The 12561-nt window shown below is 37.8% G+C and overlaps 1 protein-coding gene across 2 annotated transcripts in view; it reads left to right on the forward strand.

Annotated features, from left to right (window-relative positions):
* Positions 1–12561, forward strand: part of ANK3 (ankyrin 3) — a 104425-nt gene that overhangs the window by 20687 nt on the left and 71177 nt on the right. For both annotated transcript variants that reach the window (XM_081824213.1, XM_081824214.1), the window contains exons 4-5: positions 4672–4778; positions 9664–9888. In XM_081824213.1, coding sequence (XP_081680339.1) covers positions 4672–4778; positions 9664–9888 — 332 coding nt within the window. The remainder of the gene's footprint in view (positions 1–4671; positions 4779–9663; positions 9889–12561) is intronic.

The following is a 12561-nucleotide window of genomic DNA, read 5'->3' on the forward strand; positions in this document are numbered from 1 at the left end:
CATTTGTGTGATGACAAAGTTTCAGTGAGTGGCAGAGACTTTGGAGGGTAAAGGAGTCAGGAAGGACTGGCAGGGACTTGGAATCCAGGGGCTGGCATGCTCCCACCTCCATAAATAGTACATGATGGCGGTGATACCTTCTTGCGTGGTATAATTCATTGTTTCAATAATTAATGTTGCCAGTGCATGTTGCTAAGAGTACCAAAGGTAAATAATTTACTGTAATTACCAAAGAGGAGCGGTATTACTTATTTATTAGAACTTTTTTTTTTTTTTAAATGGGTCCTTTGTGAAAAGTGACCTCAGGGCCCCCAATGTAGGAATTATATATAGTTTGCTAAAAAATTAAAGTGAGCATCACCACCCACTTTATATTAACATTTGCCCTATTCTGAAGGTTAGTTGGTTGGGGTCTACAAAAGTCAGTAAAATTGGTAAATAAGGCCAGACTAACACCAACACATAATCTTTAGTTAATCCATGTAGAATCAGGGAACTTTTTAAATTGATGATGTGTTGCTCTTGTGGGGTTAGGACCTTGCTATTGTGGCCTCTTACTCTTTTCCAGTTTGATTTCAAGGCCTTTTAAAAAATCTTTGTAATTCACAGTAAGTTTTTAAATTTATGTTTTATTATCAAAGTTACACAAACAAATAAGCCATGTCATTTTATAAGATGTACTCATTAGGAAAGAAGAAGAATCCCCATATACACCTTCAGCCTCCAATTTCTCCTCCCCAGAGACAACTGCTTAGAGTGCCTTTTGATCAATCTTGTAAGTGCTTCTGTGTCTCTAAATAATATGTATATGTGGCCTCTTTTTGGCTTTTGCCCATTTCAGGAATTATTTATTGACTTTCCAAAATGGAAGATGAAGTTTTTATTTTTTGAATACCTCTTCCTTCCCACCATGCATGCTTTCCATCCCCCCACTTTCCCAAAACAGTTGTGTTTTATTTTGGCTACACCAGTATTTAGTGATTCTATTATTATACTTCTGTAAATGTTATCCACAGATGTGAAGTGTATTATGACTACATTTGCTTTTGGGCACAATATTTTGCTTTCCCTAGAGTTTTTTTCATTTGCTTGGTGTTCTCTTTATGTATCCCTAGTCCAACCCCCAAACTCCAACCCAGTTGTGCCAATCTCCTCTAATATGTTCACACTCGTCAGGTGTTCTATAAATTTCATCTGCTTAATTCATCTCTCTTTGAGCTTTCTTACGTGTCAAGTTCCTTGCAGGCCTGCATGGATGTTCTCCTGGGTCTTCCTTCACTGTCACCATGAAAATTCCCTATGTTCTTACATTAGACCCTGTGTCTTCCCCCTTTCTTGGTTTAATCCTTCATTTTGATGGAGTACATCTTCCAATAGTTTCCTTACAGGGTTCATGAGAAATGTATTTTGGGGGGGGTTTATATTTCTGAAAATATCTTAGTTTTATTTTCACACCTTTTTTTTTTTGGCTGGTTTTAGAATTCTAGGTTGAAAATCATTTCCTCTTAGAACATTGAAGGAATTGCTCCATTGCCTTGAACTTCAGTTTTTGCTGTTAAAAGTCTGAGGGAAGGGGGCGCCTGGGTGGCTCAGACGGTTAAGCGTCTGCCTTCGGCTCAGGTCATGATCCCAGGGTCCTGGGATCGAGTCCCGCATCGGGCTCCCTGCTCCTTGGGAGCCTGCTTCTCTCTCTCTCTCTGTCTCTCATGAATAAATAAATAAAAAAAAAATCTAAAAAAAAAAGTCTGAGGGAAGTCTGCCATCTGTGATCATGTTTCCTCTCTTAATTTGTAGGCTCTTTCTTTGTCTCCAAGTTCTGAAACTTCATGATGATGTGCTATAGTGAATTTATATTCATAGTGCTGGTCACTCAAGTGGGTCCTTTTACTCTGGAAACTCAGGTCTTCTGCTCTAGGGAAGTTTCTTGAAGTATTTCTGATTTCTTCTCTATTTCACTATTTTCTCTTCCTGGAACCTTTTTTTTTTTTTTTTCTTGAGAAAGGAAATGGATTTGAAATTCCTGAAATAATCCTCTGCTTTCTTGTGTGTTCTCCTATCCTCTGCATTTGAAAGTCTCCCCCAACCTCTAGATATTTTTTCAACTTCAATGCTATGATATTTGTTATTTTCTATGAGTTATTTTTTCTCTGGGTTTTTTGTTTTGTTTTGGGTTTAGTATTTTATTGCTTTATAAGCGTAAGAAGATTCTCTGGACATCAATGAAAAATTTTAAGCTTTCTTCTCCCTAAAATCCCTGTTTCTTCCAATTTTCTTTTGTTCTGTTTGCTTGTTTATTTTATTCCTCATATTAGGTACTTCTCAACTGTGCGGTGACTCTTGGCTATTTGATCACCACTGAGCTCACTGGAAGCCCTCCACATGGTGGAGAGCTTGCCATCCATGATTTCTACTCAAGTAAAAAGCCAGGGACACTTTACTGGGAAATCGCAATTCCCAGTGAATCCTAAGTCACTGGGAAATCCCGGAGAAGACTTACCAGTTTCTGCCTGGAGGCTCTGTCCCTGTCTGACTGGGGACCAGTAAAGGAAAGCTCTTCCCTCCTCAAAGGTAGCTTCTGTCCTACTCTCCTCCTCCCAGAGTCCAGTTACACGTGGGAAAACACGTAGTTTCCGTTCTTTTTCAAACTCCTTTCTTTTGGGGCGGCTGGATGGCTCAGTCGTAAGCATCTGCCTTCGGCTCAGGTCATGATTCCAGGGTCCTGGGATCGAGCCCCACATCGAGCCCCCCGTTGGGCTCCCTGCTCGGCAGGAAGCCTGCTTCTCCCTCTCCCACTCCCCCTGCTTGTGTTCCCTCTCTCGCTGTGTCTCTGTCAAATAAATAAATAAAACCTTTAAAAAACAAAACAAAAACAAAAATCCTTTCTTTTGTACATTTTTCCGTTTATACTTCCAATTTTCGAATCCTGTTTTCTGTCGTGTCTTGTCAAGAACTGACATTGTATTTACAAGTGAACAAATGCCCATTTGATTTCTTACATATATTCCAGGGCTCTGTTAAATCATCCACCTTTTAATTTCTTTCCTCCGTTTTTTCCTCTATTTTCTTCAACATACTAATCATAGCTGTTGTGAAGTTCTTATTTGCTTACTTCAAAATGTAGGATGACCTGGGAGTCTGTTTATGGTATCTCTTTTATTTTGTTTTTGTTCCTGTGCTCTGGCCATGCTTGGCAGTTTCTCTCTGCGTGCCGGACATGATATATAAAAAATTGTAGGCACGACACACCCGATGATGATGTAATTCTCCACAGAGCGTGCTCCCTGCCTCTGCTCGGCAAATGGAGTGCTGGCTGATTGTTTCCATGCAGTCAAGGTTTTGCTGCAGTGAGGCAAAAACCGTTTGCAGCCCTGGTAAACTCAGACTACCTCGGGTTTGTCCCTGGCCTTTGTGAGGATCCTTATGTGAGAATCTTGCGTGACCCCGTCCCTTGACGAGTCCCAAACTCAATCTTTTCCTCATGAAACTGCCAAGAAGCACCACTGTGCCTTTTAGAGATTTTCTAGTTAGGTTTTTAGCTGTCTGTTCTGCACAGCCCCAGATTTCAGCAACTGTTCTTCACAGAAATCTGTAGCCGCCCAAATCTCCACCGAAACCCCTTGGTTTTTCTACTGCCCAGTGGTGGCCTATAGGAGGTACAAAGCCCCAATTCTGTCTGCACGGATAAGGGACGAAGGCACCCAAGTTAAAAATGGCAACAAAAAGTCCGCTCAACTCTTCGGGGTCTTCCCCTTCTCCGAGGGCAGCCCCTCAGCTCCTCCTGTGTCTCAGCTGTACTCTGCCTCACTCCGAGCCCATTTCCGGAATTATCTGGTGGTTAGTAGGCTTCTGCTAGCTGCCCTGACCCACTTGGAAAAACAAAAGTCACCAAGATTTTTTTTTTTTCAGATATGAGAAAGAATTTTAAAATTGTAAGATGAATTTGGAGATGTGTTCAAGTCGTTAAAATCATGGTTAGCATTTCCACATTGAATGTACCTTTCGTTGATAGAACATCGTTCATTGGCGATTTGGAAAATATTGCTTTACTAATTTATGCAAATCTTCATATTGTTGATACCCGTTTCTTATCCAAAACGAATGTATTGCATTTGTTAATATCACCACTGAGCTCATCTCAGAGGTGGACATAAAGTTTCTGAAATTCTAATTTTTGCTTGAAAACTCAAATTTTATCATTAGCAACTACTGCCATCAGTTACTTTCCTTGAACTGACAGACTCACATTGTTCATTTTCAAGAAAATAATGTCAAAACCCAAGTCAAAATAATCATAGTTTTGCAATCAGTTGTATACTGTGTTTCATGGAAAAGTTGCTTTTCAGGTCACATCTCAAATGCCTTTCTTCAAGCCGATGATCATACTATAGTAATCAGCAGACGTGCTTTATGTCTACTTCCCATTTGAAATCTGTGATACTCCTTTTGCCGTGCCAGTTACTCAAGATGCTTTCTTAAAAGATTGTAATAATACAACATATCAATAAACTTTGGTTCCTATTCTTGAAACTTCAATAGAGACCTATAGACCTTTAGTACAAATTGTTTATTTTGACTATCTGGACTTACAGAGACATACAGGTGTATTTTGTAGATACAGAGAAACCGTGTCTTGTGTGGGTTGTTGATGGCATATATCATTTTATTTTGCAGCATCTAACATTCACAAGAGAATTTGACTCAGATTCTCTAAGACATTATAGCTGGGCTGCAGATACCTTGGACAATGTCAATCTTGTCTCAAGTCCTGTTCATTCTGGGTAAGTAATCTAAAAGTCACTTTTCTTTATCCTATTAAATGAACATTACATTTATTATTTGGAGTTATAAATTCATATCGACAAACTTCATATGTATAAAATATTGGTCTTCTGAAGACTTCATTAGTGAGTATATGTGATGTATATTTGTAAGTCATTAGTCAATTTTTTTCCTGAGCAAAATGGTATATCTATTTTTTGTTGGAAAAAAGCACAGTGTTAGAAAGGAAAAGAATTGGAGCATCGGTGCATAAAAATTTCTTGCCTGTTCTGGTACTATTCCCAGGTCTTTAATTTTTCTTTTCAATTAAAAAAATTAAATCTAGCCATTTCCCTTAATTTTACTTTATTCAAATGAAATTTTATTTCTGAGTCCCTGATTTTCCTTTCTAATGAAAAATTAAATATGTAGGTATAACTGTTCATTTACCTCGCTGACTGCTTTTGTGCTTTGCTTTGAGCCTGAAATCTTCAGATCAAGTTTGGTACTTTCTGCATTCCTAAAATAAAATTATGATTAAGGTATTAAATTATAATTAGAAGAAGAGAAGTTAATTTTAAAATGGAAAGAAAGGAATTCACTTTTAAAGAGTGAATGTACCAATGTGTGTACCCCAGGGGTGCAGTGGTAAAAATCACATGGGACAGGCTCCTTCCTGCTGTCCCACTGGTCGGCAGAATCTGGGGTAGGCGGTAGGAGGTGACCTGCTCCATCTGCGGAATTGATAATCAGCGTATATTTAGATGTGGGATTCTTCACCTGTAGGTAATTAAAACATGGGCTAATTGAATCCACACAAATGGAATGGAAATAATTGAGCTGATGAAAACATCCAGGTGTTTTCACCTCTGAAACCAACATTTAGGCCATAAATTAGTTGTGATCCAGGACAAGGGTGGATTAGTTTACAATTAAATAAATGAACAATAATTAACATTTCTGAAATGCTGTATGTATTACATGAAGTATTTTCTGCTGCTTTTAATTAAAATAAATTTTAATAGCTAATGTTTACTTTTGTATGTGCCTGGCATTGTGTTAAATGTTTTACATGTATTATCTTACTTAATTTTTATTTGAACCTTGAAATGACACTGTGAGATAGGTTTTACTCATTATCCCCATTTTGTAGACAAAAAGTCAGACTCAGAGTAATGCTGCAGGTTATTTAAAGTATTCTTACAGAATTGGCTTGTAGCACGAAGAGCTGCAATTATCATTCAAATGGAAATAATTGACATGACAGGGCTTTATAAACTATAAATTACATGGTGGCCTTTGACTCATTAACATTGCATTTCTTTAACTCAATCAGAACAATCTTTAATTATAGTAAATTAATTTTTAATTGCTTAAAATATTTACACCACTGATGTTAGATGTTTATGGGCCTAACATTGCAAAAGCAAAAAACAAAAAAAAAACAGTTGAGAAGGAAAATATAAAATACTTGGGACACAGTGAACAGCATGTTCAAGAGTTCCTTGTATCAAGCTTGGTGAATTGTTGCCATGTTACAAAGACCTAGAACCAGCATCTTGTATTCTCTACATGGGAAAGAAAAGTACGAGGGTCTAATTTAGTCAACTCTTGTGCTTTGCTTCAAATGATAGTTTGAACTTCAAATGAGAAGTTGAGGGAGCCCAGAATAATAAAATCAGAAGTAAACTTTCTCATACACTGGAGACAATGAAATATCTGAATACACAAATTCTCTCTCCTTCCTCTTGAATTTACTGAAGGCAGTAGGCATGTCCTGGAGAGCAAAAGTAATGGCAGTTAGCATGGGCTTATTTGAAAAGGAAAATATAGACTCGGTAGACACTTGGAAATGATTCACTAATGCCACGTCTGTGGAATAGCTTCTGTAGCCACTTAAGGCGAATATTTTTCCAGGTTGTCCCGCAAATGCCAAATGCCTTGGCTTCATTTTCTGATGGTTTTTATTTTTCCTTTGCTTATCATTGACATTTTCTGTTGCCTGCTTCTAATTATCTTACATTAATTTTTCCCATTTGCTTTCTAAATTATTTTGCAGCTATTCTTCTCCACTTCCTCAGTATGATTCAAGGTGATAACTGTGTCCTTTATGTGTACCACCCTTTTTTGTATTTTTAATTTATGTGAAGTTTTCCCACAGTTAGACGTGTCAATGTCTGTAGTGTATCAGCATTTGTCGTCCCGCTATTCTTAAAACTAGAAACATTCATGTGTTAGTTTTAGGATCATTTGTAGTATTCCTGCTTTAGTTTAAATATTAATAAGATACAGCAAATATGATTAAACATCACCTTTTGATTTGTTTCTAATAAGTTATATTGCATGAAATTTTATTTTGCACAGAATATGTAATGGGTGAGTTTGGAAAACAAATCACTGTATTTCATGATGTTACTGAATAACAGGACCCTATCCTGCTTAACATGTATTCTCACCTTTCCTCAGTCTACTGGCTCTATCAAGTTGAAAACCTTAGAACAATAAATGATTGCTAATGACTACCAGCTAGCCACTGGGTGCTACGTGGAACCCAAAGAAAGAGCTTCTAATTTGTCGTTAAAATCTTCTAAGACTTGTTTTTTCCATATAGTTCTGATATTCTTTGTAGTTTGGGTATTTTTATATTGACATGGATAACCTTCTTATATGACCTTCAGACTGCTCAGCCACAAGTGTTTTTTATATATATCTTTTTCATATAGATGTATTTTTAGTATCAGTAACCTCGTCTGACCTAGGCAGTTCCTAAGCACCCTTAACACAAGAGTTTTTGTTCAGTTGGTCACTCAGTTAACATTTGTCATGTGCTTACTGTATTTGGGAACTGTGCTCAGCTGCGCAAGGCAAGCAGTGAGCAAGACAGGCCTGATCTGAATTACCGTCTATGTTGTTGAGATCAGCTGTTTATTGCCAGCGCAAACATTGCCCTCCCTGTGTAAACACTCCAGTGTCCATTTGTACTAATACAACCAAATTTTCAAACCCGGAGTTTATTTTTTTGAAGTTTTATTTAAGTGATCTCTACACCCTACGTGGGGCTCAAACTCATGACCTTGAGATCAAGAGCCAGATGCTCTACCAACTGAGCCAGCCAGGTGGCCCCCAGAGTTTATCCTGAATCATTTTTAATCCATTCCGTTGCTGTTGTTCCTGATCACGAGTTGATTTTCACTACTGAGTGCTGGGAAGGATCAGGTTTTGTCTTAGGCTTCTTTATAAAGTTGCCCTATTGTCTTCATTACTGAGTAAAGGTAGTTGTTAAGTATGTGTATATCTAAGACAGTGTGGGCTCACCAGAGCACTTTCAGGAGCCTTGTTATCATTTAGCCCTGGAGGCAATTCATGTGGACACTTGCACAAGTGAACAAGTATCTTTGTCTTTGACGTGGGAGGTCTGTGTTTTGTTTTGTTTTTGAGGGGGTCAGTCTCTTCCCCTCTTACTTTGAATATTAGACTGGTTCCAGGCTCTCAAAGTAGGTCTAATGTTACCAAAAAAACGTAATCCCGAGGAAAATGGCCAAATCCAAAATAAGCAGAAGGGTGTGAAGATGATTCCACCTAACTGATGACCAGAGTTGGTTCTGAACATCTGATTGGCTGAAAAATGAGCCCCATGCTATTGCCTTTCTCCACGGGGATGGCAGGTCAGTTTGCTTTGTGAAAAGGTTCCTCTTCCAAGGTCAAGAAGCATCATCTTAAGGAAAGGGTCCCCAGCTAGGACCTCCATGCAAAGTCCTAAAACCTGTTTGCAGGATGTTAGAACTGTATGTAGATAAACTATAGTAGAGGATTTTGATGGATGGGATTATTCCCTCCCCCCAATACTATAGGTATTCAGATAACTTTCTAATTACCAACATGTGGTGCTGTCCCAGTACTAAGCATAATTTCACATGTGAACATTGGAATGCAAAGGGACGTATGTTCTTCTGTCTGACATGCACTCTTCCATAGGTCAGACTCATTGGTGTACGTTCACCAGAGTGCTTTTTAATACCAAAGATTCGAGGAGGACGCTCCATGAGCGTGTGATATGAATCAGGAATTGCAATATGCTATAACCCAGATATGATACTATTAATATCCTTACATTTTCACATCTACATGCAGACAAATAATTTTTCTTCATTAGCTTTAATAGAAGGGCCAATGGCAGAATTATAGTATATAATTTAGAGACATTTTCTAAAAGTCTGTTCAGTTTTATATGGCCGTACAGATACTCAAGTGTAGGTTATTTTAAAGGGTTTTAATGCCAAATTTATACTGAAAAGATTAAATCCCTTTCCATCAAAATTGCCTGAGCAAAACTAGTCATCTGCTTTTATTCTTATATTCTGCTTTGTGGTAGTAAAAATTAGAGTATTCTGTATGATTAAGTATATATTTATTTTATGAGTTGTACATGTTAAGACATACTGTGGAGTTTCATCTGACTTGTCAGGGAGAGAGATTCCATAGTCAGCATCTGGCTAACACCATTTATAGTTAAAATGATGCTTGAATATAGCTGAAGTCATCCACAGAGACCACACAGAGCGGTCTGAGTTTGGGTTTTTACATGCATGACGGTCCTGTAAGAGCCAGTTTTTATGCCAGCTTTGAAACATTCACTGTTCCTCAATTTGAACATCTGACAAAGCGGTTGGCTTCTGTTAGGAGGCCAGTGCCCCACCGAAAATAAGTTGTCTCGTCCCACTTTTTGCCCAGTTCACAAGTTGAATGCATGTTTGATGTCACTCCACTGTATTTACTTCCAATTTATTTTTAAAGAGAGGAAACGATAGCTACATTGTCTGTCGTTTTAAATCTTAACATCTCAAAACCTACTGTGAAGGTGGCGTGTTTCTCTCCTTGATTTGGCCTCCGATCTTCTCCCTACAGGTTTCTGGTTAGCTTTATGGTGGATGCAAGAGGCGGCTCCATGAGAGGGAGCCGTCACCACGGGATGAGAATCATCATCCCTCCACGCAAGTGCACGGCCCCCACCCGCATCACCTGCCGCTTGGTAAAGAGACATAAACTGGCCAACCCACCCCCCATGGTGGAAGGAGAGGGATTAGCCAGTAGGCTGGTAGAAATGGGTCCTGCAGGGGCACAATTTTTAGGGTAAGTTGTTTTGCCAATTTTTACCTTGGCCCTTGTATGATATACTTGATTTTCTTTACCCTTTTTAAGTCAAGTAGTTAACTATTAAAACTACTTAGTTGGACCATTTTGATCGAGTACACTTTTCGTGTAGTGTCAAAGGTCACAAAAGCTGTGTAATTCTCTGAAAAGCTAGTAGGCTGATACTTCCTTAACTCAGTTTGCTGGTCAAAGCTTTTACTAACCAAGAAGCATGTTCTCTGCTCAGTGAGTGCACGGAACCCCAGCGGCCCCTGTGGAAGTCAAGGCACCATTCTTAGGGAAAAATATAGATGGCGGAACTATCTCACCACGTTGAGTAAATGGCTACTATGGGTACATGTCTTTTTTAAAGATAATTTCTAGGGAAATAATCCATGGTGATATGGGACTTTGCAAAAAGGAAAAATGAATTCATTTTCTGAGGTGGCACTTGGGTGCAAATCAGGCAGGCTCTGTCGTGACGGACAGTTTGTTCACGATTTCCCCTTCTCGTTTCTCTTCCTGCTGCATGGATGTTATTCAGTAAACTGCATCTTCCTACCAATCCTCCCCCTGTAAATGAGGGCGAGAGCTTGGTTAGCCGAATCCTGCAGCTTGGGCCTCAAGGAACAAAATTTATTGGGTAGGATCTTTATAGACAAGATACAGAATGTCTACAATTCTTTTTTCCATTTTCAATTTTTTTCTGTCACACCCATGGTCTTCTTCTTGTCTTAATTTTATTTTTATCTTTTCAGTTTTTAATGCTTTCAGTTGATGTGTGTCACTGAAAGACACAGAAATCATAGTGGCTTGACTTAACCGTAGCACTGCTACTTCTACTTTGTGCTTTCCGAGCATGTGGAATTCACTGCAAGCCTTCTGCTCCATAACTTTGTGCTTCTGTAAACCTTTCTTTAATTTGAGATGTTTCAACTGGTTACGATAGTTTTTAAGACGGACTGACGATCTAATTTTAACCCAGCGTAAAAGAAGGTATTTGCAGGCTTTGAGTCAACATTTGCTGTAAATGATATATACGTGTATGAATATATATATGTGTGCATATATATATATGTACGTGTCTGGAGTTACAGTTTTTTAAAAGTACGTACTTATGCATACCAAGTAATCTTTATGGGCTTTGTGAAACAAAAGTCCTCAAGAAGTAAACTGACTTTGATAAATGTTGGGAATAAAAGATACTTAAAGCCAACTAGGCAGCAAATAGAATATTCTACTAACGTTATTAAATCCTCTTGTTTTGTTTTGTTTAAGCTGAAATTGTTGGTATTTGTTGTTTGTTTGCTTGTCTGTCTGACTGGTGGATTTGCCTTGGCAGTCTGCATGAAGACACCTGTTATGAAAAGTTATGCTTGGCTTTCACCCTCGTCAAAGGCCCTGGTTCATACCTTCTCTCCAGTATTGTTGAATGTCCTACACAAAGCCACATTCCTTAAATATTTACAGAGACAGTATCTGATACATTAACCTGCAAAGATTGTATCTAGTTCTCAAAAAAAAAAAAAAAATTAATGTCAAATCAGATGTGGTTAAAACTATGGTAAATATCTTAACTCTTGAAAATATTAACACTCTTAGGAATACTTGATTTTGTTTCTACCTATCAAAAAATAAAGGCACTATAAAAAATTTTAAATCCTTAATTTGAATTAATTCTAATTATTTTGCCAAAAGAAAAATTGTATTTATCATCCCATTTTTAAGTGAATGCTTTTGTAATAAATGAGATGCTCATATGTACTTGTGTTATTGGGTCATTACAATGACTCTCCCTTTTTCTGCTCTTACCTATTTAAACCTGTGTCTCCTGTTATCACATGTACATAAACACATAGGTTAAGAGGTGAGGTTACATACAACCTCTGTAGGAGAATAATGATACTGTCTACTTAAATGTCATAAAATAAAGCTGCACAATCCAACTACATAAACTGTGTGTGATTGTGGTCTGCTTACTTCCATCCATCTTTTTTAGCATTTACCCTATTTTAAAAGTTAACAAAATTATTCCTGTGCCTGATTGGCTGTCTTCAATTTGCAGCCACCCTTTCACATTCTTTGGCAAAAGGACACTGTCAAAAAATTAATGTATCGCTGTATTACAATTCCAAACCAGCAAGGACTTTTTCAGAAGTTTAAATCTTCCTGTGCAGGTTATGCTGGAGTTAGGAAGTTAAGTTGCCCACTACCATTTCACAAATTAAAAATGAGAGAAACTGCCTTCACTGTGTAGGCCATAAAATTCAAAGAAAGTCACTGTTGGAAGGAGTGAATTGTTATGTCGCTCGTTTGCTTGCTAAGGAACAAACACCTGTGACCTTTCAAAGTAGGAAATCTGCAGAATTTCTTTTTCAAAGAAATGACTGTGTCCTTTTAAATCATTAGCTTTTTTGTATAATATAATACAGCTATCGTGTTTTTAAAAATGGACCGACTTTCTTATGGTCTATTTTAATAACTTTCAATTCCTTGATTCAAAAATCCTGTTTATATGTGCTGAATATTTTCCACTTATTAAATCAAAATGCCTAACATGCAGTAGGCCCTTATGAATTGTTCGTGAATGAATGAATGATGGCATGTTTTCAGGCTTCTGACATATTTAATTAGCAAATGATTCTGCAGCTTTGAAGTCATTCCCAACCTTAG

Source organism: Leptonychotes weddellii, chromosome 6, assembly GCF_054177405.1.
Source record: "Leptonychotes weddellii isolate Sample4059 chromosome 6, ASM5417740v2, whole genome shotgun sequence".
Taxonomy (NCBI): Eukaryota; Metazoa; Chordata; class Mammalia; order Carnivora; family Phocidae; genus Leptonychotes; species Leptonychotes weddellii.